At 39.5% G+C, this 21,837-nt stretch overlaps 1 protein-coding gene across 2 annotated transcripts in view; it reads left to right on the top strand.

Moving 5' to 3' along the window:
• The window catches only part of cfap44 (cilia and flagella associated protein 44), an 89,494-nt gene that overhangs the window by 58,283 nt on the left and 9,374 nt on the right, over positions 1 to 21,837 (top strand). For both annotated transcript variants that reach the window (XM_062974768.1, XM_062974769.1), the window contains 6 exons: positions 56 to 242; positions 1,150 to 1,327; positions 7,882 to 8,415; positions 12,596 to 12,799; positions 19,376 to 19,571; positions 20,405 to 20,515. In XM_062974768.1, coding sequence (XP_062830838.1) covers positions 56 to 242; positions 1,150 to 1,327; positions 7,882 to 8,415; positions 12,596 to 12,799; positions 19,376 to 19,571; positions 20,405 to 20,515 — 1,410 coding nt within the window. The remainder of the gene's footprint in view (positions 1 to 55; positions 243 to 1,149; positions 1,328 to 7,881; positions 8,416 to 12,595; positions 12,800 to 19,375; positions 19,572 to 20,404; positions 20,516 to 21,837) is intronic.

The following is a 21,837-nucleotide window of genomic DNA, read 5'->3' on the forward strand; positions in this document are numbered from 1 at the left end:
CATACATGTTTATTATCCTTTCCATATACATATGCATGTTGATATGCTTGTGCAGATATATTTTCATCTCAAACAAATACCATCTTGGAGGAGGAACCAGAACCTGAAAAGGTGAAAAAGAAACCCCAAACACTGCAAAGCCGTATTGTTGAGAATAGAATGGAAAGACTTAGAAAAGTGATTGAAAAGGCAGAAAAAGCCAAAGCAAAGATTGAACAAAGGAAAAAAGAATGGGAGGAATTGTGAGTTTTTCTTTTTTAAAACAATGATTCTTCTGTGGCTCTTCATTAATTACATCCTTTATTCTAAACAAATGGCAATATTCCTTGGCCCCTTTCATGACCTCATACTTATAAAAATTGTAAGTATGTGGAGGAAGAAATGGCATGAAAGAAGAAATCAGATAACAATTGCTGAAATGTATTAAATCTTGGTTTTGAATGGAGATGCTAAAACGTTTTAAACAATGTTCCTCAGAAATGAACAGAACTTGTTTTTTCATTGATTCCCTAGGGAATGAAAGGAAATTACTTTGTCAGAGTTTCAACAGTTTTCTTTGTTGCTTATTAAATGTGTTGCAGTGAATAACTAAAATCCATATATGCTGATTTTTTGCCAGTCATGCTTTTAATCAAAGATTAATCTCCAAGTGCAAAAAATACCAAAACATTTCTGAAATCTAGATGTTGATAGTTATGTACTGGTGAATGTGGTCCATTGGTTGTTCAGGCAGCTCTTAACCATGTAGTAATAGAGAACTGAAGGGCATAGTAAATCACAGAAATTTCCTTACAAGCAACTTATATGTTTCTTTTAAAGGGAAAGTGGGACAAAATGTATGAATACCTACCAAATTATCTCATGTTTAGGTGAAGGGCAACACCTCTGCTGAATTGTGTTAGGGAAGCAAGAAGGAAGCAAGTAGATCAGATGCAGTCTGGTTCAATCTGTTGGAATGCTCCCCTGTGCAAATTTCAGTGGGCCATGTGAATTCATGGAAAGAGCTCAGTGGTTTTTTTCTGGGCAAATGAAATAGGCTTTGGGAAGGAGAGTTACACAATCATTCTAGTTTGGTTCTTAGACAACTGAAATATGTTAAAATGTGTCAACTGTTCTAACCTTTTAATACCTTTTATTGACTTTTGATAGATACAAAAGCAAACCAAGTGATAACTATGAGGACCCACAAGATATTGAGGACATCAGGCATGCCCAAGAGAACATGGGGGACTTCAAATTAAAAACAGCTACTAACTACAAAATTCCTGAACATATGAGAATTAATGCTGCCAAGAAAATGAATCAACTAACTTCTCTTGAAGTGGCTGTAAGTTAAAAGAAATATTATTTGGGTCAAGTGATGTCACTACCTCTTTTCTGAGATATTTGCTGTGAAGAGCAGAGAAACTAAACTTCAGGGTAAAAATTAATATACTCTGAATTCAAAACGTTAAAAAGAGAAAGAGAACAACTTTTAAAAAAATAATATTTTACAACCTGAAATGTAGGAATTAGTTTAAGCACTTGGATAAATGAGGTCAGTGCGTAGTTAATTTTACACTGTTGTGTTCCCTTTCTGCCTGATTGGAATTGTTTGTGATTCCCAAGGGTATTAATTATGCAGAACATACAGTGTTAATACATGGCATTTCATGTACAGCCAAGTTCTTGAACTGAATAGTGCAAAGGAATAATATACAGTTTTGAGGTTTATCTCTCTTGTGTCATTCCAGAGACTGGAATCATACAATCCTGAATTGGTTGCCATTACTTTTTGGTTCTTTTATATTATGTGTTACCCTGAATATTTTTCTTGGCCATTTGTGTATATGTATACATACACACATACACATATAAAAATGTAATGTGCCATTTTACTATAGAGTAAACAACAAAACCACTGAACCAAATCACACCAAATTTGGCCACAAAAGACATAGTCATTCAGTCTATTTTCAAACAAAAAACCTAGAAAACTAAAGGCCAAATTAGAGGACGAGAAAGAGCTGTTTTCCCCCTTTAGAAACGGCTCAGAAAGGTAGGCCCCGCCCACTTCGTATCCTAGCAATTCCCTCAGCCAAAATGGCACCCAGAGCACAGGCAGAGTGCACTTAGGCCTCATCCACACTGTCTATAAAATACAGGTTATCTGATTTGAACTGGATTATATGGCAGTGTAGGCTCAAGTCCCTCCCACACAGCTATATAACCCAGAATGTCAAGGCACATAATCCACAGTATCTGTGTTGAACTGGGTTATCTTGAGTCCACACTGCCATATAACCCAGTTCAGTATGGGTTTTATACAGCTGTGTAGAAGGGGCCTCATATAATCCAGTTCTAAGCAGTTAATAGAAGATTATAACTATAATATATAATAATTACTGTGGTATAATAATACAGAGCAATATAATCTCTAAAATTAGGACAGTTAATAAAGAACAACACTCTGAAAACAGGGAAATTCCAGACAGGAAAAAACCAGGGCCAGCTAACACCTCCCAACAAAGGATTCCCCCAGGCAGGAAGTATCCAGGCTTTGAAGCTGCAAGGCCATTAAATGCTAATCAAGGTGACTAATTGCAGCATTCATACTTGCAGCACCGAGACTCTTAATTGCTATTCAATCTGGGCAACCAAGGATTCCACAAGGTAGAAAGCGGCCAGACTTGCAAGCAGCAAGACTATGTAACGCAATTCAAGCTGGCCAAACAATGATTCCCCAACAAAGCAAGTAGCCAGGCTTCAAAGCAGTTCTCTGATTAAGGGTGCTACTCCAGCTCACCAAACAAGGATTCCCCTAGCTATAACACAGCCAGGCATTGAAGCTGCAAGGCTATTCAGTGCAATTAAACCAGACTAACAAAGGATTAACCTTGGTAGAAGGTGGCCAGGCTTTGAAGCAGCGATACCACTCTGTACTATTGAAGCTGACCAACCAAAGATTCCCCTAGATAGCAAGCAGCCAGGCTTTGAAGTAGTGAGCTATTCATTGCAATTCTAGCAGCCCAAAAAACCATTCCCCTAGAACGCAAGTACCCAGCCTTCCAAGCAGCAAGCCTATTCCGTTGCATTCCAGCTCACCAAACAAGGATTCCCAAAAGAAGAAAACAGCCAGGCTTTGAGGCTGCAAGACTATTCACTGCTATTCCACCTGGCCAACAAATGATTATCATAAGTCACAGCAATGCGTGGCCGGGCACAGCTAGTGTGTGTGAATATATATATGTATGTGTGTGTGTGCGCGTGCACACACACACAGAGATATACATACATACATACATACAGCTAGGTTTCCAAAACCAAATCCTATTTGTGAGTAGCAGCTTTCTCATTTGATTTTAATGACCTAGTTAGATCTACAATGGAATGCTCTTGTTCAAAATAGAAGAGGCATTAAAGTATCACAAAAACTATATACACTTGTCTGAGAGGCTGTGAGTCTTCTTGTCTGTTGTTATAGATGGGCAAATTCCAACACTTCTGAACTATGCCTTAGGAGGTAGTCCCTCAGGAAGGAGGTTCACTTTTAAAGACTCCAGTGAAGAAGAGCAGACACTTTCCTTAAATGCTCCCATGGGCCTTTGCCCCATTTGTGAATCTTTCACGGCATACCTTATAACCTAGTTTACATTTCTTGCCACCTCCTGTCCCAAGGCATGTTTACTCTAAGTAATTCCCATAATTTAGTGGCTCATGGCTGAGAATAACATGTTAGAGAACTTATCAAAAAGGTCCATTCTAGCCAGGCATGTAGCCCCGCCTCCCCCAAAATTCTCAGGGCAGTCTGCGAGAAGGCCTTACATTTATTATTTGAACTGTTATGTTTATTCATATCATGATCTGATCACCATGCTCAATATATCCCATATGCATGGGTGTATTGGGATAACGATACAAAAGGTTTGCTAGGGTAGATCCTGTCTCACCCAGACTCAGCCCCCCCCCCCCCCCCAAAAAAAAAAATCAAAATCCTGGCTACCCTACTGATTCTAGCCAAACAGAAGGAACCATCCAGGCCCACCCTGGTGGTAAGATTATTCTTCCTTTTTCTGGAATCTTTTCTTTCTTTTCCTTTTTTCTTGCCTTGGGAATGAACTACAGAGGAACTAAGGATGCAATAAGAAATACTTTCCTAAAAAAACATGTCATCCCTTTCCTGGTCTGGATGGTAACTACAGTTAATACATGAATGGCTGACTTCATTTCCTTGGTTAGGATGGACTATCACAATAAGTTCCCCAAAGTGGCAATATAATACAAAAAAGCTAAAATGTTAAAACCGTAACAAACACAGCTGTGAAAAATTGAATTATGATATTTTTGTGCTCTTAAACACATGGTATGAGGGGCACCTAAGAAGAGGGGACAGTGTTGCAGAATAATGGAAACAAATGAGTAGCTTGTCCATTGGGGATGAGTAAATGAATGGAGGTCTCTGTCTTTCCTGGGCCCAATCTTTACTTATTATCTTTGTCTCTTCTCTGGAGAACTGAAAGCTTAGACACTCCTCTGTTCTGGAGCCTAGCATTCTCCCTCCTCTGTTCCTTTAAGGATTCTTTCCCAAAAAGATGAAGGTACAGTGCATCACTAGGGGAAAAACATGTTTCTTGGGCTGTGGGGGGAGGAATAGGAACAGGCATAATTATCTGTGGGGATACAAGTAATAATTCATGAATCTGTTGAATCTCTTTGACTGATAGGTTCGGCCCCAGGTATGATGTTGGGACCTGGTGTAACTGATCTATTTGTCAACTCTTCATCTGAAATGGTGTTGAGCTTTTTACTCAGGACAAGTATGAATATAGATTAAAATCAGAGTCCTATGCAAGTCTGCTTAAATTTTAAAAATACATTTGTTGGTCATATGGAGATAGACAACAGGGAGGCTGACTTACTAGTTTTGCATGGGTTTTCCATGACCTTGGCATGATTGCTAAAAAGACCCTCTCTCTCTGAGGTACTAACACACCTAACTTCACATGGCAGCAAGTTCTGTGAGGTGGAATGAAAGTTCTGGGAAAGCCTTATCAGGCTCAATGAGATTCTGTTAGTACTCGTAAAAGTAAAGGTTTTCCTCTGACATTAAGTCTAGTCATGCCCAACTCTAGGGGTTCTGAGCTGAAAAGCTGGCTTTGTCTGTAGACACCTTCAAGGTCATGTGGTCGGCATGATTGCATGGAACACCGTTGCCTTCCTGCCGGAGTGATACCTATTGATCTACTAACATTTGCATATTTTCGAACTGCTAAGTTGGCAGAAGGTGGGACTAACAGCAGGAGCTCTCCCCGCTCCCCGGATTCGAACTGCTGACCGCTGACCTTTCGGTCAGCACATTCAGCAGCTCAGCGGTTTAACCCGCTGAACCACCAACTCTAATAAACGTGAAGGTGTGTGTTATACCTGTTAAATTAAAAGTACATCTACAAATTATTTGGGTCTACTCTCTGGATAACTGAAAAAGCAACCCATGACCTACGAGTTTTTCCTCAAATGTCAACAACTCAGGGCAGGAGTCTAAATTCTTTTCAGGTTCTCCAGTTTTTTTAAAAAATGTTCTACCTTAGTAATAGATCAAGTTAGTCACCTTCTCTCTTCCCTTTTTTCTCTCTCTATACTCTGACTATTTATAAAGATGGTAAAAGAAAAACTACCTGATGGTGAGATTGTAGATAGCTGCAAATGCCATTTGACAAAAAGAAAAGGGAAGTGGCAGATGATTTAAATAAACCACAAGCTCCTGCAACCGCAGCTCAGCAGGTCGCAGAGTGATAGACAACTAAAAATAATGCAGATCTATTGACTGTTGAGAGGCAAGCCTCTGATGTGGCATTGGAAACATACTAAAACATATGTTTAACAACTGAGAGTGATTCTGAGGAATCAGCCTTCAAATCGCTACCACAGAAATATAAATCATGAGTGGAATTTTCAAAAGCCTCAGATAAAATGTCATCTTTGGCAGAAAGGGACAATGAAAATGGACTAGAGTTAGTTAGGAAGCAGAAGAAAGATAAAAATAAAGACGAGAGTAAGTGAACTGACATTTCCAGCTTTATTTACTGAGGAAAATTGTAACGGCTTGACAGATAAATCTTTTAGCATTGCTTCAGATGACATATTCTAAATGTAGATTATAGGCATAGGAGTGATGCCACCAGAAATGCAAATCTACATCTCAAAACATGAGAGCACAGACATAAGACACAGATGTTGATCTTGATTGTACTATGTTTATACATGTGCAACTAAGAATGTCTGGGCATGCTTCTTAAGATCAATGGTAACATCAACAGAACGATCCACATTCATATAAGATTATAAGATAGACACAGATTGCCATGGCTGGTTTTGGTTGTTCAGTTCTTCCGATTTCTAAAGGATAATTGTACCTATGAAAGTTATAGGGCTTGGGTGCATCATGTATGTTGTGAATTGCTTCTTATATTATCCAGATAATGAGAAGTTGGACGTACCTGGTTTACAGTTATTCTTGGATGACAAAAGGAGTAATTCACCCCTGCCCTATGGCTCCAAACAACTAAAGCAACAAATCCCCAATCCATACCTCACAACCTCTGAGGATGCCTGCCATAGATGTGGGCGAAATGTCAGGAGAGAATACTTCTGGAACATGGCCACACAGCCCGAAAGACATAAAACAACCCTGAAATCCCCAATCACTTTTGAAATGCTTCTGAAGGACTACCTAAGAAAATTGCCTCAAGATTCTTTAGGCTGCAAAGATATTGAAAATAAACATTTTTGTGTAACTTATATGCTTAGTGCCTCAATAGAAGTGTAAGAGACAAACTACTTGGGGCAAGGGACTTCCTAAATATTTTCTTCTATAAAATGTTCCCATTCCTCCATTTTTGGAGAAAAGAGAAAAAAATACAATATTCAAGATTCTCTAAGTATCCACTCTGTTGAATAAGTCTGTATAATAAAACTGGAGGAGAATAGAATCAATGTTCCAAACTGAAAATAGCTTTAGACTCCTCCCTCAACCTATTGGTATGGAGGGATAAATCCATATGTCATGGATTTCTCCTGGAGTTATCCAGGAATGGTAAATGCATGCTCTCTATTTATAAAATCTCATTTAACATTGGAAAAGTCACATTATGTTGATGCAGTAGTTAAAATAAGGAGGACTTAATTATTAATTATCCTTAACTATTTGTCATACTACCAGCACTGAAAGCCAAGTGAGATATTAGGGAAGTCTTGTGAATACATGGTCTTTCCAGCTGTATAATTCTTTCTCATTTCTATAAACAACAACCTTTGCAAATAATTCTTACTCTTCCATTGAATTGGAGTTTTTGCTGTTTGTATTTCCGAGTTCATGCTGAGATACAGCAAATATATTTGAACCTAATGTGCTCTTCAGAAATGCAGGAGACTTGTAGTATTTTTTGAAATAAAAGTGTACTTAATTCATAGATACTATATTCTCCTTGCTGGGCATTTTTCTTACTAAGATTTTCAAAATTCATTACATTATGATTTTTTAGTTGTTCATTGTTAGGAAATCAGTTAAGATATATTTCCTATTGACAGGCAATGGAAACATGTGTACTACAACTTGTATTAAATCTTGGCCGTCAAAGCTGTTCCAAAAAATTAAGTTTTGTAAGCTTTGCCTGTTGCTCCCAGAATCAATATGATAGACATTACAGCCAATAATGGCACATTTTGTGGCTTATTATGGATAATATGGCAAATATTAAGAAACAAAAAGGCATGGCAACAAATATTTTATTTGCACAACATTTTAATTATTCAACTTTGGGTAAGTGAATGTTGAAAAGCCTCTGGCATCATGATTCTGACTGTTGTTTCCAAGCTGAAGCAGCCCTGGTCTCTTTTTTCCAGATCCATGAAAGGAAATTATCTATGAACAAATGGATAGTGGGCCTCCGAGACCTCAAGGTGGCTATTATTGAAGAAATCCAGTGTGTGGTACAAGCACTGAAAAATATACAGTCATCCCTAGATCCATCCAAACATCTTCCCGTTCCTCCCATTCCTCAGCTTCTTCCTGAGGAGACGCCAGAAAAAAAATTCCAGTATGATAGTGAAACACTTCTGAAGTTCAAGCAGGAACTAGAGAAGCAGGGGCTGAAGGCCAAAGAGGCTATGACACTGGTTCCTTCAGCAGAAGCTGGGGGGCTAGGAGGATTTGGAGGAGGATTTCTTCATACCCCTTCCGTGAAGGAAATCGATACTTCCACCCGAGGAAGTCAGAAATCAGTGAAAACAGGATGTGCAACTGCAGCTACACCAACAGCAGTACTGCCAGTCAGTAGTTTTGAGATGGAATTGGTAGAACCAACAGAACTAGAAGTGGAAATCAGAAAGAGGGAGGAGATTAGAAACATTTACATGCAGGAGACGTTGATCAAGAGGGTAAGTCTGTAAATGAAAGAATCTCAAAACCAACTGTGCATGTTTTATTTGCAAGTGAAATCCTGTCTAAAGTCACATTTACTTTCATAGGCCTGCTGGTCATTCTCTTCTCCCCAGCCATCATATAAAGATGAAGAGTATTTAACGTACCATTCATATTTAGCCGTCATGTGTCATTTTCTTACCTGGGAGGAAGCCGAGTTTCTTTAATACTAAAATTCTGTTCATTTTCTTGTTCATATTTTTACTTAATCTTCTAGGGGAATTTGAACAACTTTAGTGCATCTGGGAGCTGATTTTTGTGTGTGTGCATCTAGAGATTCTTCAAGGGCCTCACTGACTGCCAAAAGCCCCCACCCCAACTAAAATGAAACAGTTGTAGTTACACACTCTTGCTATTGAAAGCCTTTTTCTTAAGATCTTAACTTATGGGTGGGATTGCAATATATTGCAAATGTGGGAGGGGGGCATCTGACATCCCAGAGCTGAACTTTATATTTCCCTGTCTTAGCGCCTGTGTCATGCTCTAGGCAAACCTGGTAGCATTTATCATATTGATAAAAACATCTTCTAGATCAAATAGCCTGGATAGCCAATGTGACTTGTGTTGAAAATACTGCTGTTGAATGCCAGGGCAGTAAATGGCAAAACAAGTGCCATTCAGGACATTCTGGAGGAGGATGCTGACCTGGCCTATATTTCAGAGACCTGGTTGGATGAGACTGGGGTGTTAATCTCTCTCAATTCTGCCTGCCAGGTATTTTTGTACAGTAGCAGGGGTGTGTGGAGGTGGAGTTGCAGTGGTCTGTTGTGATTCTTTACCCCTGACAAAGGTGCCCCATCTCACAGTGTTCAGGGTTTGAGTGTTTGTATCTAAAGATGGGTAGCTGGGATAGAATAGAGATTCCATTGGTGCTGGGGACTCCTGTTCAAGCCCCTAGCTGTTGGCCTGTGGGGTCCCTCAGGGCTCTGTTTTGTCCACATTCTATTTACCATATTCATGAAACTGCTGGGAGAGCTCATCCGGAGTTTTGGGGTACGGTGCCATCTATATGCAGATGACACCTAACTCTGCTACCCTTTTCTTCTCTAAGCCAAGTAAACTGTGTTGTTTCTAAACCAGTGTCTGTCCTTAGTGATAGACTGGATGAGGGCAAACAAATTGAAACTTAATCAAGAGAAGACAGGACAGTTCTGGGTCAAGGAATAGGGTTTCCTCCATCGTGGTCAACTGTGAAATACACACATATGGTATCCCTCAGCCTATGCTGACAGTTCACGGAATCTTCTAGAGCTCTCCCAGCGGAAGCCCCGCCCACTCTACCCCATGACCTATATATAGCCAGTCTGAGGGGCTGCCGCCCAGTTCCCTTTTTTCCGCTTGACAGTTAAGAGAATCCTTTCTCTGCTCTCCACTTTAAAGAGTAAATTTTGACTAATGGCATCAACTACTGCCTTTAAAAGATGTACCTCTTGCAGAGGAAAATTACCAGACACTGATGGGCACACAATGTGCCTTTTATGCCTAGGAGAAGGGCACATAGTGCAATCCTGTGCCATCTGTCAGGGATTCACCCCCCAGGCAAGAAGAAATAGAGAATCGCGTCTAAAAGCAATGCTCTATGAACAAGCATTGCTGCCTTCCTCAGTTTTGGAAAGTCAAAATACCTTATCAGAAGTTTGCCAAAATCCTGCAGTTCCTGAGAGAAAAAAATCCAAGAAATTCAAAAATTCAATGACTATAACAGCCCCCCAAAATGGCGGCGGACGTCAGGATGGCTCAACTTTACCTCAGATAAATAAAGATAAGAATCTGCAATCCTCAGCACCATTGCTAGTCGTGGCTGCTAATGAGGATCAACAAATTAAGCCCTCCCCGACGCTCCCGGAAGAGGTGCTTGCACCCCAGCCTCAGACTGTTGAAAACCAGGAGGAAACAGAGGCTTCCCCGGGGGCAAAAGCCGAATCCCAGGAGCAAGTACAGGCTTCGGGCTCGACGCCCGCAATGCCAATCCTGGAAGGGCCTGAAGGCCAAGTATCAAAATGGAATGGAGCAATGCAGGCTCCCTCCTTACCTATTGGGCTCCATAGCCCAGGAATGGAAGTTTCTCGCCTCCGCAAAAGACATCGGAGCCGAAGCCCAAAATTTAAATATAGCTACATCAGTAGCAATGTCTGGATTAGGACTACCACAGCCACCAATACAAGCTATACCCAAGATATCAAGACTATCTCACTCACAACAAACAGAGATCTTGGAATCGGATTCAAGTGATAATACAGAACAATTACAAAGCATCCTTGTGGACAATGATGAGTCATTAACAACTTCTGAGGAGCTACATAGTTTCTCATCTCTGATGATCCGAATGTCTAAAGCACTAGCTTTACCTACCCCTAAAATACCTACCACTGTGGATGATCCTCTCTTTCCAGCAGCTCAACAAAGACCACCAGCACCAACAACATTACCTGCACTGCCGGTAAAAGGTTGCTTACCTGTAACCGTGTTTCTCCGAGTGGTCACCTGTGAAATTCGCACATCCCCGCCCATCCTCCCCACTATGTCATGCCTCTTACCTTGCTACTATTGCGGCAGGGAACTGGGCGGCAGCCCCTCAGACTGGCTATATATAGGTCATGGGGTAGAGTGGGCGGGGCTTCCGCTGGGAGAGCTCTAGAAGATTCCGTGAACTGTCAGCATAGGCTGAGGGATACCATATGTGCGAATTTCACAGGTGACCACTCGGAGAAACACGGTTACAGGTAAGCAACCTTTTCTTTCAGCCCGTTCTAGATGGGTTTACACTCCCCCGAAGACTTAAGTTCACAGTTCGAGGGTACTGGATTCAGCGTTGAAACTGGAGGCCCAGGTTTCTGTGGTAGCCAAGAATGTCTTTGCACGTTTAAAACTCATGCGCCAACTACACCTGTTCCCTAAAATGAATCTGGCCATAGCAGTATATGTCTTAGTTACATCCTGTTTGGAATACTGTAACATGTTCTATTTGGGGCTGTGTTCAGAAACTTCAGCTGGTCTAAAGAGCTGCAGCCAGGTTCTTAAATGGGTTAACAGGGAATGCACAACTGCCCTGTTTCAGCAGATCCGCTGGCTACTACTTTTCTTCCAGGTACAATTGAAAGTGCTGGTTCTGACCTATACATCCCTATATGGCTCAGGCCCAGGCTACCTGGCAGATCATACCTCCTTATACGAACCTGCCTGGGCCCTAAGATCCTCAGGAGAAGCCCTTCGTCTGGTTCTATCACCATTGCAAGCAGGGTTGAAGGAGGTGTGAGAGAGGGCCTTCTTAGTGGCTGCCCCTCGACTCTGGAACTCTCTGCCTAAAATGGCTCCCTTCCTGCTGTCCTTCAGACAGTAGGCTAAAACCCATTTATTCAGGAAGGCTTTTAAAGAAGAAATTTCTTTAAAGTGAGCTGTGGTGTGTGGTTGGGTATTTAATTATTTTAACAGCTTTAATGTGTTTTAAGGGATTTTAATTAACAAGTTTAATTGATCAACATTTTTAAAGTTGTGGATTTAAAATTTTAATGTTTTGAACCACTTTCAGTCTTGTTTGAGAGAGGAAGCCAGAGTAGTACTAGAAGTACAGTAGAGTCTCACTTATCCAACACTCGCTTATCCAACGTTCTGGATTATCCAACGCATTTTTGTAGTCAATGTTTTCAATACATCGTGATATTTTGGTGCTAAATTCGTAAATACAGTAATTACACATAGCATTACTGCTTATTGAACTACTTTTTCTGTCAAATTTGTTGTATAACATGATGTTTTGGTGCTTAATTTTTAAAATCATAACCTATTTTGATGTTTAATAGGCTTTTCCTTAATCTCTCCTTATTATCCAACATATTCGCTTATCCAACATTCTGCCGGCCCATTTATGTTGGATAAGTGAGACTCTACTGTAGTAATAATCATAATCATTATAATAACGGTTCTAGAAATAGGAGACAATCTGTAGCCTCTTTAGTTATTTTCGTTTCCTAACAAAAGTCAGATTGAAATGAAATAGTTTCAGACTGATTTTCATAGAATAACATTTTAAAACCCTAGTAAAGATGCTTAAAATTCTTAATTTATTAGAATTTTGTTCTTATACCCATGTGGTTGCAGTCAGCCTTTTGCTATTTTTCTCCATATCTTACTTTCCAGATTGATGAGCTCATGATGACCTTTGATGCTGAACTGTGCCTTCTGCGCCACCAAAAACTGAAGCTGGACATACAGATGAAAACTGCTGACCTACGTCACGTCACTTGGTTTCAAGAGTTGCTTCTCCTAAAGAACTTTGAAAAGCATGAGGACATTCTCCAGGAACGTGTCAATAGCCTCATCAGTGAGGAGGAACAAATGCAAGTATGTAGAACATGCATAGTAAAATGTTCATGTTCTTGAAAGTGGGCTTTTCCTAGAGTAGCTTTCCCTAAGGGAGAAGTGGGGCTCCTTTTGGTGTAGAATAAGAATTAAAGATTCAGCTTAGAATTTTGAGTTGATCTTTTTGGTCAGAAAATGTACTGGTAACCTGCTGTATTTTTTTATTTAGGCTTATGAAACTAATAGGTAGTCCACTTCTGTACATGGATCTGACAAGAGTGGAACTCCTCCATTGCATCCACATGGCACATCTGAATGGGTTATGACAAAATCTTTTCAGGATCATGTTGATTCCTGGATTTTGTCTCGGCAAGCAGCCAAATGACAGCATATATTCAATTTTACAGACATACTGTTTGCTGCTCTCTCAGTTGAGCATCCTTTTTTATTTGAAATATTTTTTCTCACTTTTTGAAGTAAAGCATCCTCAAGTTACTTTGCAAGAATGAATAAAGAACTGTTTATTGCGATTTTCCCCTCGTTTACTTTTCCCAAAATCTTGTTCTGTCAGTCTGTCCAGAAATGACCTTTTAGTTATTGAAGAGGACTGAGGTGACAGGGATGGAATCCTTTTGATCCCACCGCTGCCCCCAATTGAAGAGAGCCCAATTTGTGGTACTCAACTCAGGCAGGGGAAATCTTTGTCTTTAAATCCCACTGCTGCCTCCAATTCAGGAGATGTGTGCACGTGTGAGAGGGAGGGATGGAGGATGTGTGAATGTATGACAGGGATGATTTAGTAGATAAGGAAGGATAACGGAACTGATTGGGTTTAAATGAGTAAAGATGGTAACTTATATAGGAAAGTACGGTAACTTATATAGATAGGTACGGTAACTGCCACCAACGTGAGGTAACAGGCTTACAGAGAGGCAAGGAGACTTATCTTTATGAACAATAACAAAATTCAAGTTTATTTTTTGGTACATAAGCGTATGGTTTCAATCAGTAAACGTTCCGGATCTTAAGTTACAATGTAGTCTTTCTTGAATGGATATTTCTTAAATAACTTCTCTTCAACACAGTATACTAAACTCCCCTGGTCAGTTTATATTCCCAGCCTTTCCCCTGAGTGACCATAAGCTGCCGTCCTTAGCTGATTTCCCCAGCTCCTAATCTTTCCAAAACCTAACCGCAACTGTCTTTTTTTAAACCCTCACAGCAACTGAACTTTTAAAAGGGAATATGCTCTAACTGTCATCTTAGCCACGCCCCCTTTTCCCTCCAGAGAGAGGTTACGTTGCCATGGCAACCCGCTGAACACAGCTGGCTTCCATGTGAGACCTGTCTTTATCAATACATAACTCCCCTTTTTCCTTTTAATAAACAAATAAATAAAATCATATCAATAATGTCTGTTTAACACAAAGCTTCTCTACACCTCCCCCCTTAGAAAGATTATTTTTGCATTTTCTATGCCTAGAATGGCAAAAATAATTAGTACATACATATATACATATATAACAGTATTCCTGAAATAAAACACAAAGTTAGATACAATACATAAATCATAAAATACAAACCTTCACTGTTGCATATACACATAACATGTCCATATCTTACCATTCAACATACAAACCATAAACGTATTGGTCACCTTTCCCACTGTTAAGATTCACAATCTCAAATCAAAAGACATTTTAAAAATACATTTTCCATAAATCATATTTGTAACAGTTTAATTTTCATTCAGGGTTATTCCCCAAGTCTTTATTTATACACTGGACTAAACATCTTCCGATACTCAGTACATTTCATAGGGATCTTCTTCATGCCACCTGGCACAGTTCATCGATGTTTCCTTCTGCGGAGCATTCCAGAGGTTAACATGTTGTTGGGGATAATTACACTCGTCCTTCCCAACAACACAATGAACTCTCTCTGTCCCAATATGTCTTTTTGCGAAACTTCCACGAGTCATTTAAGAAGTCCTGCGAAACATTGTCCAAACATTTTTGTAGAATCTTGAAAGTAAACTGCTGATAGTTAAAACTACCAATCCCCATCACGTCAGGGTCTTTACCACTCTCTCCATCGAAAAATAACCTCCGCTTGCTTCTTGGTTTGGCTGACCTGTCATAGTAGCTCTTCTGTCTCTGCTGGGCTACAGCTAGATGTTCTTGTGCGATGTCTCTTGCCACTCTCATTGTTGACTGAAGATCGGTCAAATATTCAGCCACTGGAACTGTATCAGCTTCCCGTCCAAAGAACATATCAGATGAGATGACTTTGGCCCCTGCAAACTTCTGCTGAGCTTCATTGGACTCCACTACTGATATCTTGCTCTCTGTCTCTCTTCTGTTAATGGGTCTGTCACCAATATGCCGGATGCTGGAGATGGCAATGTCTGCCTCCTCTTCCCCTTTGTCCATTTCCCAAGAGGAGTTGTCTGTCTCCCACTGTGAGCTGAAGGCATCGCCTAATGAAAAAGGATTATCTTTGTACTTTGGTGGTCCAGATGTGAAGCTTCCGATGTCTTCAAAGAGATCTAGCTGGGACCGTGTGGACTTTGTAGTCACTGGCGTTTCTTGTTCTATCACTTGCATCTCAGAGAGGACAGAGTGAGAAATAGAGCTCCTGGACACCAAGCCCATGCCCAACCGCTCTGCCTGTTGCTCCTTCAGTTTCTCAGCCACCTGCGCTTGCCTTTCAATTTCAGTGAAACTCTGACTATGTATTTCTGACCTTTCTTCTGATTCCACACTTTTGCTTTCTCTGTAAAACACACCATCTTTTGTGACAAATTTATTGGGTAGTTCTCCTGCTGATTCCGGTAAACTTTCAGCTTGCTTAAACAAAGGCTTCAGGGATTCATCTTCCTCCTGAGCTTGTTTAATTTCTTGAACTCCCCCTGTTTTACTAACAATTTCGGTAATGGTGGAACTGGATTCTGGACCCTGTTCAGATTCCGGTTGAATAGGTAAGCACACTGCTTCCTGAATAGGGCTTCTGTTGTAATCTTCCTTCTCCTCACACAACTTTTTCCAGTTCTTAACTTGTCTAGCTAGGTCATTGCCGATTAAACATTCATGAGGGATATCTGAGCTAATTGCAAAGTCCCAGATCCCTTTCCATCCATTGTATTCAATTGGGAGAGATACTACCTCAGCTGGTACAGCTGGTCCCAAACCCTTTAGATTTATCTCAGAGGTGGGCTTTTGATATTTCTGACGTACCGATTTTGGGTGGATAACACACACCTGGGATCCTGTATCCCTCCAACCTTGTTTTTGTTGGTTCACAATAGTGATAGGCTCAAAATAATCTTCAGAAAAATCATCGGATAAAATAAATAAACATTGTTTCTCCCTAGGGACTGTTTCAGTACTGCTTAGCAACTTAATATCCCTATTAAGAGTATTTTCTTTGGGCTCTTTATTCATAAAGAAGGATGTTTTATCTCTTCTTAAAAGAGGACATTGGTATTTTAGATGATCAGACTTTCCACACTGATAGCACCTTGCTTTTACCTCAGGTTTGGTCTGATTAATTACCTCAGGCCTCCTGTAGGCGGTGTTTTCTATGGCAGGCGTCTTTTTGTATTGTGTGTGTGTTTGATAATTGTAAAATGGCGGTTTATTCTGCCTTCTCTCACTGAGTCCCTCATCGTTCCTAAATCCTTCCCTCAGAGTGATTAATTGGTCTGTCATTGAAGCCGCTTCATTGGCAGTTGATGGCTTTCTGTCTTGAACTAACCACCGATAATCTGAGGGCACTAATTGAAACAGTTGTTCCAACTTAATTAATTCCCTCAGCTGTTGAAAATTTTCCACTTCTGAGGTTCTGAGCCAACTATCAAATAATTGGGCTTGTTTTGAGGCTACTTCTGAGAAGCTCTGGGCCTTTTCTTTCCTCAGGGATCTGAATTTTAAACGATAAAATTCAGGTGTGAGTTGCAATTTCTGTTGTACCTGCTTTTTAAAGAAATTATAATCTCTGTGTGACTCTTCAGGTACATCACCATATATTTCTAACAATTTACCACAAATCTGGGGTCTTAAATAAAGCATCCATTTTCCCTCATCAATTTCAAAATCTCTGCAGCACCTCTCAAAAGAAATCAAAAACTTTTCCACATCATCATCTTTATTAAACTTTGGGAATCTCTTCAGAAGTAGATCAGACGCTTCAGTCCTACCATTCCCTTCTTGGTTAATAATGTGTGGTTGAGACAGTGCCAATTTCTCTTTTTCCAATTCCAATCGTCTCAGTTCTATTTCCTTATCCTTCTCTAGCTGCATTATTTTCAATTCCTTCTCTTGTTCCCATCGTTTTTCCTCCCATTCTCTCTCTCTTTGCTTATCCTCCCTTTCTCTTTCTCTTTGCTTATCCTCCCTTTCTCTTTCTCTTTGCTTATCCTCCCTTTCTCTTTCTCTTTCTCTTTCTCTTTGTTTATCCTCCAATTCTAATTTTCTCAATTCAATTTTATATTTAAGGGTTTCCCTTGTCTCAGGGGTTTGCTCAGAGTCCGAACTATCTCCTTGGTATTCACTAGCCTCTCCTGCTAATTTCTTTTGTAGTCTGGTAGCCATTTTTCTTAACTTTTACCTCACGATTTCTTCCTATGTGGTCTTAAGGCACTTAGTTTGAGATGTTAAACGTATCCCACCGCTTGGCACCAATTGAAGAGGACTGAGGTGACAGGGATGGAATCCTTTTGATCCCACCGCTGCCCCCAATTGAAGAGAGCCCAATTTGTGGTACTCAACTCAGGCAGGGGAAATCTTTGTCTTTAAATCCCACTGCTGCCTCCAATTCAGGAGATGTGTGCACGTGTGAGAGGGAGGGATGGAGGATGTGTGAATGTATGACAGGGATGATTTAGTGGATAAGGAAGGATAACGGAACTGATTGGGTTTAAATGAGTAAAGATGGTAACTTATATAGGAAAGTACGGTAACTTATATAGATAGGTACGGTAACTGCCACCAACGTGAGGTAACAGGCTTACAGAGAGGCAAGGAGACTTATCTTTATGAACAATAACAAAATTCAAGTTTATTTTTTGGTACATAAGCGTATGGGTTCAATCAGTAAACGTTCCGGATCTTAAGTTACAATGTAGTCTTTCTTGAATGGATATTTCTTAAATAACTTCTCTTCAACACAGTATACTAAACTCCCCTGGTCAGCTTATATTCCCAGCCTTTCCCCTGAGTGACCATAAGCTGCCGTCCTTAGCTGATTTCCCCAGCTCCTAATCTTTCCAAAACCTAACCGCAACTGTCCTTTTTTAAACCCTCACAGCAACTGAACTTTTAAAAGGGAATATGCTCTAACTGTCATCTTAGCCACGCCCCCTTTTCCCTCCAGAGAGAGGTTACGTTGCCATGGCAACCCGCTGAACACAGCTGGCTTCCATGTGAGACCTGTCTTTATCAATACATAACTCCCCTTTTTCCTTTTAATAAACAAATAAATAAAATCATATCAATAATGTCTGTTTAACACAAAGCTTCTCTACAGTTATGTTTCAGCATGATGAGTTTTTGTTTTTTTATAATATATATAATATAATATAATATAATATAATTCTTATACCCTGCCAACATTTCCTAAACGGTACTCGGGGCAGCGTACATATGGGACAAAATGCCCATAGACACAAATACAAACAATCAAAGCAAAGAAAAATAATTAAAATAAAACATAGTTAAAATATACATATATTTGTATATGTATATATATATACATACACACACATACACACATACTACCATGCTTCCCTGAAAATAAGTGTATTATATTAATTTTTGCTCCCGAAGATACGCTAGGTCTTATTTTTGGGGGATGTCTTATTTTTCCATGAATTTATTGTTGAACAAAAAAACCCCCACATTTATTATATACTGTACAGTAGTTGTCATCACGAACCAGCATAACCAATCAAACTGTGAACCCTATCAAGAATTTATTGTTACTACCATTATTTCCATGTACAGCAATCTATGGTACATACATTTACTGATCCTGTATGCGCTGGCATTCTGTTTGGCAGACATGCTTCCAAACAAAAACTTTGCTAGGTCCTACTTTCAGGGGAGCAATTTAGCAATTCAGCAAAATCTCTACTAGGTCTTATTTTCATGGAAACAGGGTACAGTAGAGTCTCACTTATCCAACATAAATGGGCTGGCAGAATGTTGGATAAGCGAATATGTTGGATAATAAGGAGGCATTAAGGAAAAGCCTATTAAACATGAAATTAGGTTATGAATTTACAAATGACGCACCAAAACATCATGTTAGACAACAAATTTGGCAGAAAAAGTAGTTCAATATGCAGTAATGCTATGTAGTAATTACTGTATTTATGAATTTAGCACCAAAATATCATGATATATTGAAAACATTGACTACAAAAATGTGTTGGATAATCCAGAACGTTGGATAAGCGAGTGTTGGATAAGTGAGACTCTACTGTATTTACAAATGGAAAATAGCAATAATTCATAAGAGCTAAAAATTATAAATAATCAACTAAATAATAATCAACTAAATAAAATCAACTAAATAATAATTGATTTTAAAGTTTAATTGGGATTGTCTTTTTTTCAGCACAAAATAAATAGCTGTATTGCACAAATAGACGAAAAGAAAGCAGAAATCGTAAAGCTCCAGGAACGAGAGAAAGCACTGTATGTCACTTTCCATGCATCGCTTGGGGAAAATAACAAATTTGCTGGATTTCTTCTGAAAGTCTTGAAGAAGAGGATCAAACGTGTTAAGAAAAAAGAAGTGGAAGGCGAAAGAGGTTATAAATCTTTTCAGCAAGCTCCATATCTCTAGAGAGGTGGCTCTACATGGCTAGGAAAGCACTATGCATCTCCCTCTTTGTGGATCGGAGAATACAGGCAGTCCCCAAGTAACAAATAAGATAGGTTTTGTAGGTTTGTCCTTAAGCTGAATTTGTTTGTAAGTCGGAGCAGGTACATTTTAAAAATGTAGCTCTGGCCAAAAACATATTTCTTAGCTTTGGATAGAACAGGGAAGGGTTAATGCCCTTGTGGAATTGTTTTGCTGCTTGTTCAGATTTCACCTCACTTCCTGTCACTGTGATCATTAGATTTTAAAAAATCTTGATATTTTTTCATATTACAAAGTGTGTGAGAATTCAGATTTGTTGCCTTCTTGTTCTTAGATCTGTATTGCTATTTGACTTGTTCAAAATGTTCAAAAGAATGATATAATTTCATCACCCAGCCACCTGCAAAGCTAAAACTGTCACATTTCACCAAAAACCATGTTTTTTTCATAGAGTATAAACCTTGGGAGAAAGAAAGTACATCAATTCTTAGCATTAGTCCTAAGTCAATGCCCTTATCAAATAGTGTACTTTAACAGATACTAAATCATTAATATATTTTCATTGTTCGTGTTTTTCATTGACCATGTAAGTCCAATAGTTTGCTTTGTACTTTCAGATCAGTGATTAATGGCTGAATCAAGATATTTGGCATTTTGACAACTGTTTTGTTTTAAATGACGGTGCTTTGTAAATGAATATTTCTCTGGGGGCAGTTACGGTGGATGAGCTTTCTATACAGGCTGTACTTATTAATAGGAGCTATGGATTTCTTATCCCAGATGACGATGAAGAGAGTGATGAAGAGAGTGATGAGGAGTCTAGTTTGGAGAGTGATGAAGAAGAGTCAGGATCTGAGGATGAAGTCTTTGATGACACTGTTTGTCCAAAAAGTGAGACATGCTATCGGTTCCGTTTAATTTTAGGTTTTTTTTTAATCTTTGAAGATATTTGTTTATATTAATATTTGAAACTTCAGATTTAAGAAAATATTGGTCATGTGTGTACCAATTCCATCATGTACTAGTAGAACTACTTGCATATTATATACAGACAACTTGCATTCTTAAAAAGTTTTCTTTATAAAACAGTTACTAAGCCCTGATTCCTTCGAGCAGTGGTTTTCAACCTGTGTGTCTCCAAATTTTTTGGCCTTCAACTCCCAGAAATCCTAACAGCTGGTAAACTGGCTGGGATTTCTGGGAGTTGTAGGAAAATACCTCAGGACCTACAAGTTGAGAACCACTGCCTTAGAGGCTTTGTGTGGTTATAGTAGCAATGCGAAGGAGTTAACACTAAGCAAGTATCAAGCTATGTGTACTTTATATTTTCTCCCAAGAGAATAGAAAATCCCTTAGGAAGAATTTCACATTTACAGAATGTTTATTTTCTATGTGTTGCTTACCCAGATAGGAATCCTTAAAAGGTTTCCCCTGACGTTAAGTCCAGTCATGTCTGACTCTGGGGGTTGGTACTCATCTCCATTTCTAAGCCGAAGAGCCAGCGTTGTCCGTAGACACCTCCAAGGTCATGTGGCTGGCATGACTGTATGGAGCGCCGTTACCTTCCCGCCGGAGCGGTACCTATTGATCTACTCACATTGTCATGTTTTCGAACTGCTAGGTTGGCAGAAGCCGGAGCTAACAGCGGTCGCTCACTCTGCTCCCGGGATTTGAACCTGCAACCTTTCGGTCTGCAAGTTCAGCAGCTCAGTGCTTTAAAACACTTCGCCACCGGGGCTCCATGCAGTCATGCCAGCCACATGATCTTGGAGCTGTCTATGGACAACACCGGCTCTTTAGCTTAGAAATGGAGATGAGCACCAACCCCCAGAGTCAGACAGGACTGGACTTAACGTCAGGGGAAAACCTTTACCTTTTTAACCTTTTACTCTTACCTTGGCTTAACTTCACTGGCTGGTTGCTTCTATGAACACATTCAAAGTAAATAAAACAAAATTCAGAGCCCTTATTTCAGAATCCTTAGTGGACCAAATTTTGATTTAAGCTCTTTGCTGCCACCTAGTGCCTACAGGAATTAATTTTTTTTTATTCAAGAACAGATGTGTAAATCTCAGCAAGAATGAAGTAACCAATTTTTGTTAATATAAATTTAGATGATTCCAAAACGAACATTGGAACTTATTGAATTATATTTGACAGGGCTTTATTTTTTTAAGACAGTTTATGTTTTAGTCAATTAAAACTCACAACCA

This window comes from Anolis carolinensis, chromosome 3, assembly GCF_035594765.1.
Source record: "Anolis carolinensis isolate JA03-04 chromosome 3, rAnoCar3.1.pri, whole genome shotgun sequence".
NCBI classification, from domain to species: domain Eukaryota; kingdom Metazoa; phylum Chordata; class Lepidosauria; order Squamata; family Dactyloidae; genus Anolis; species Anolis carolinensis.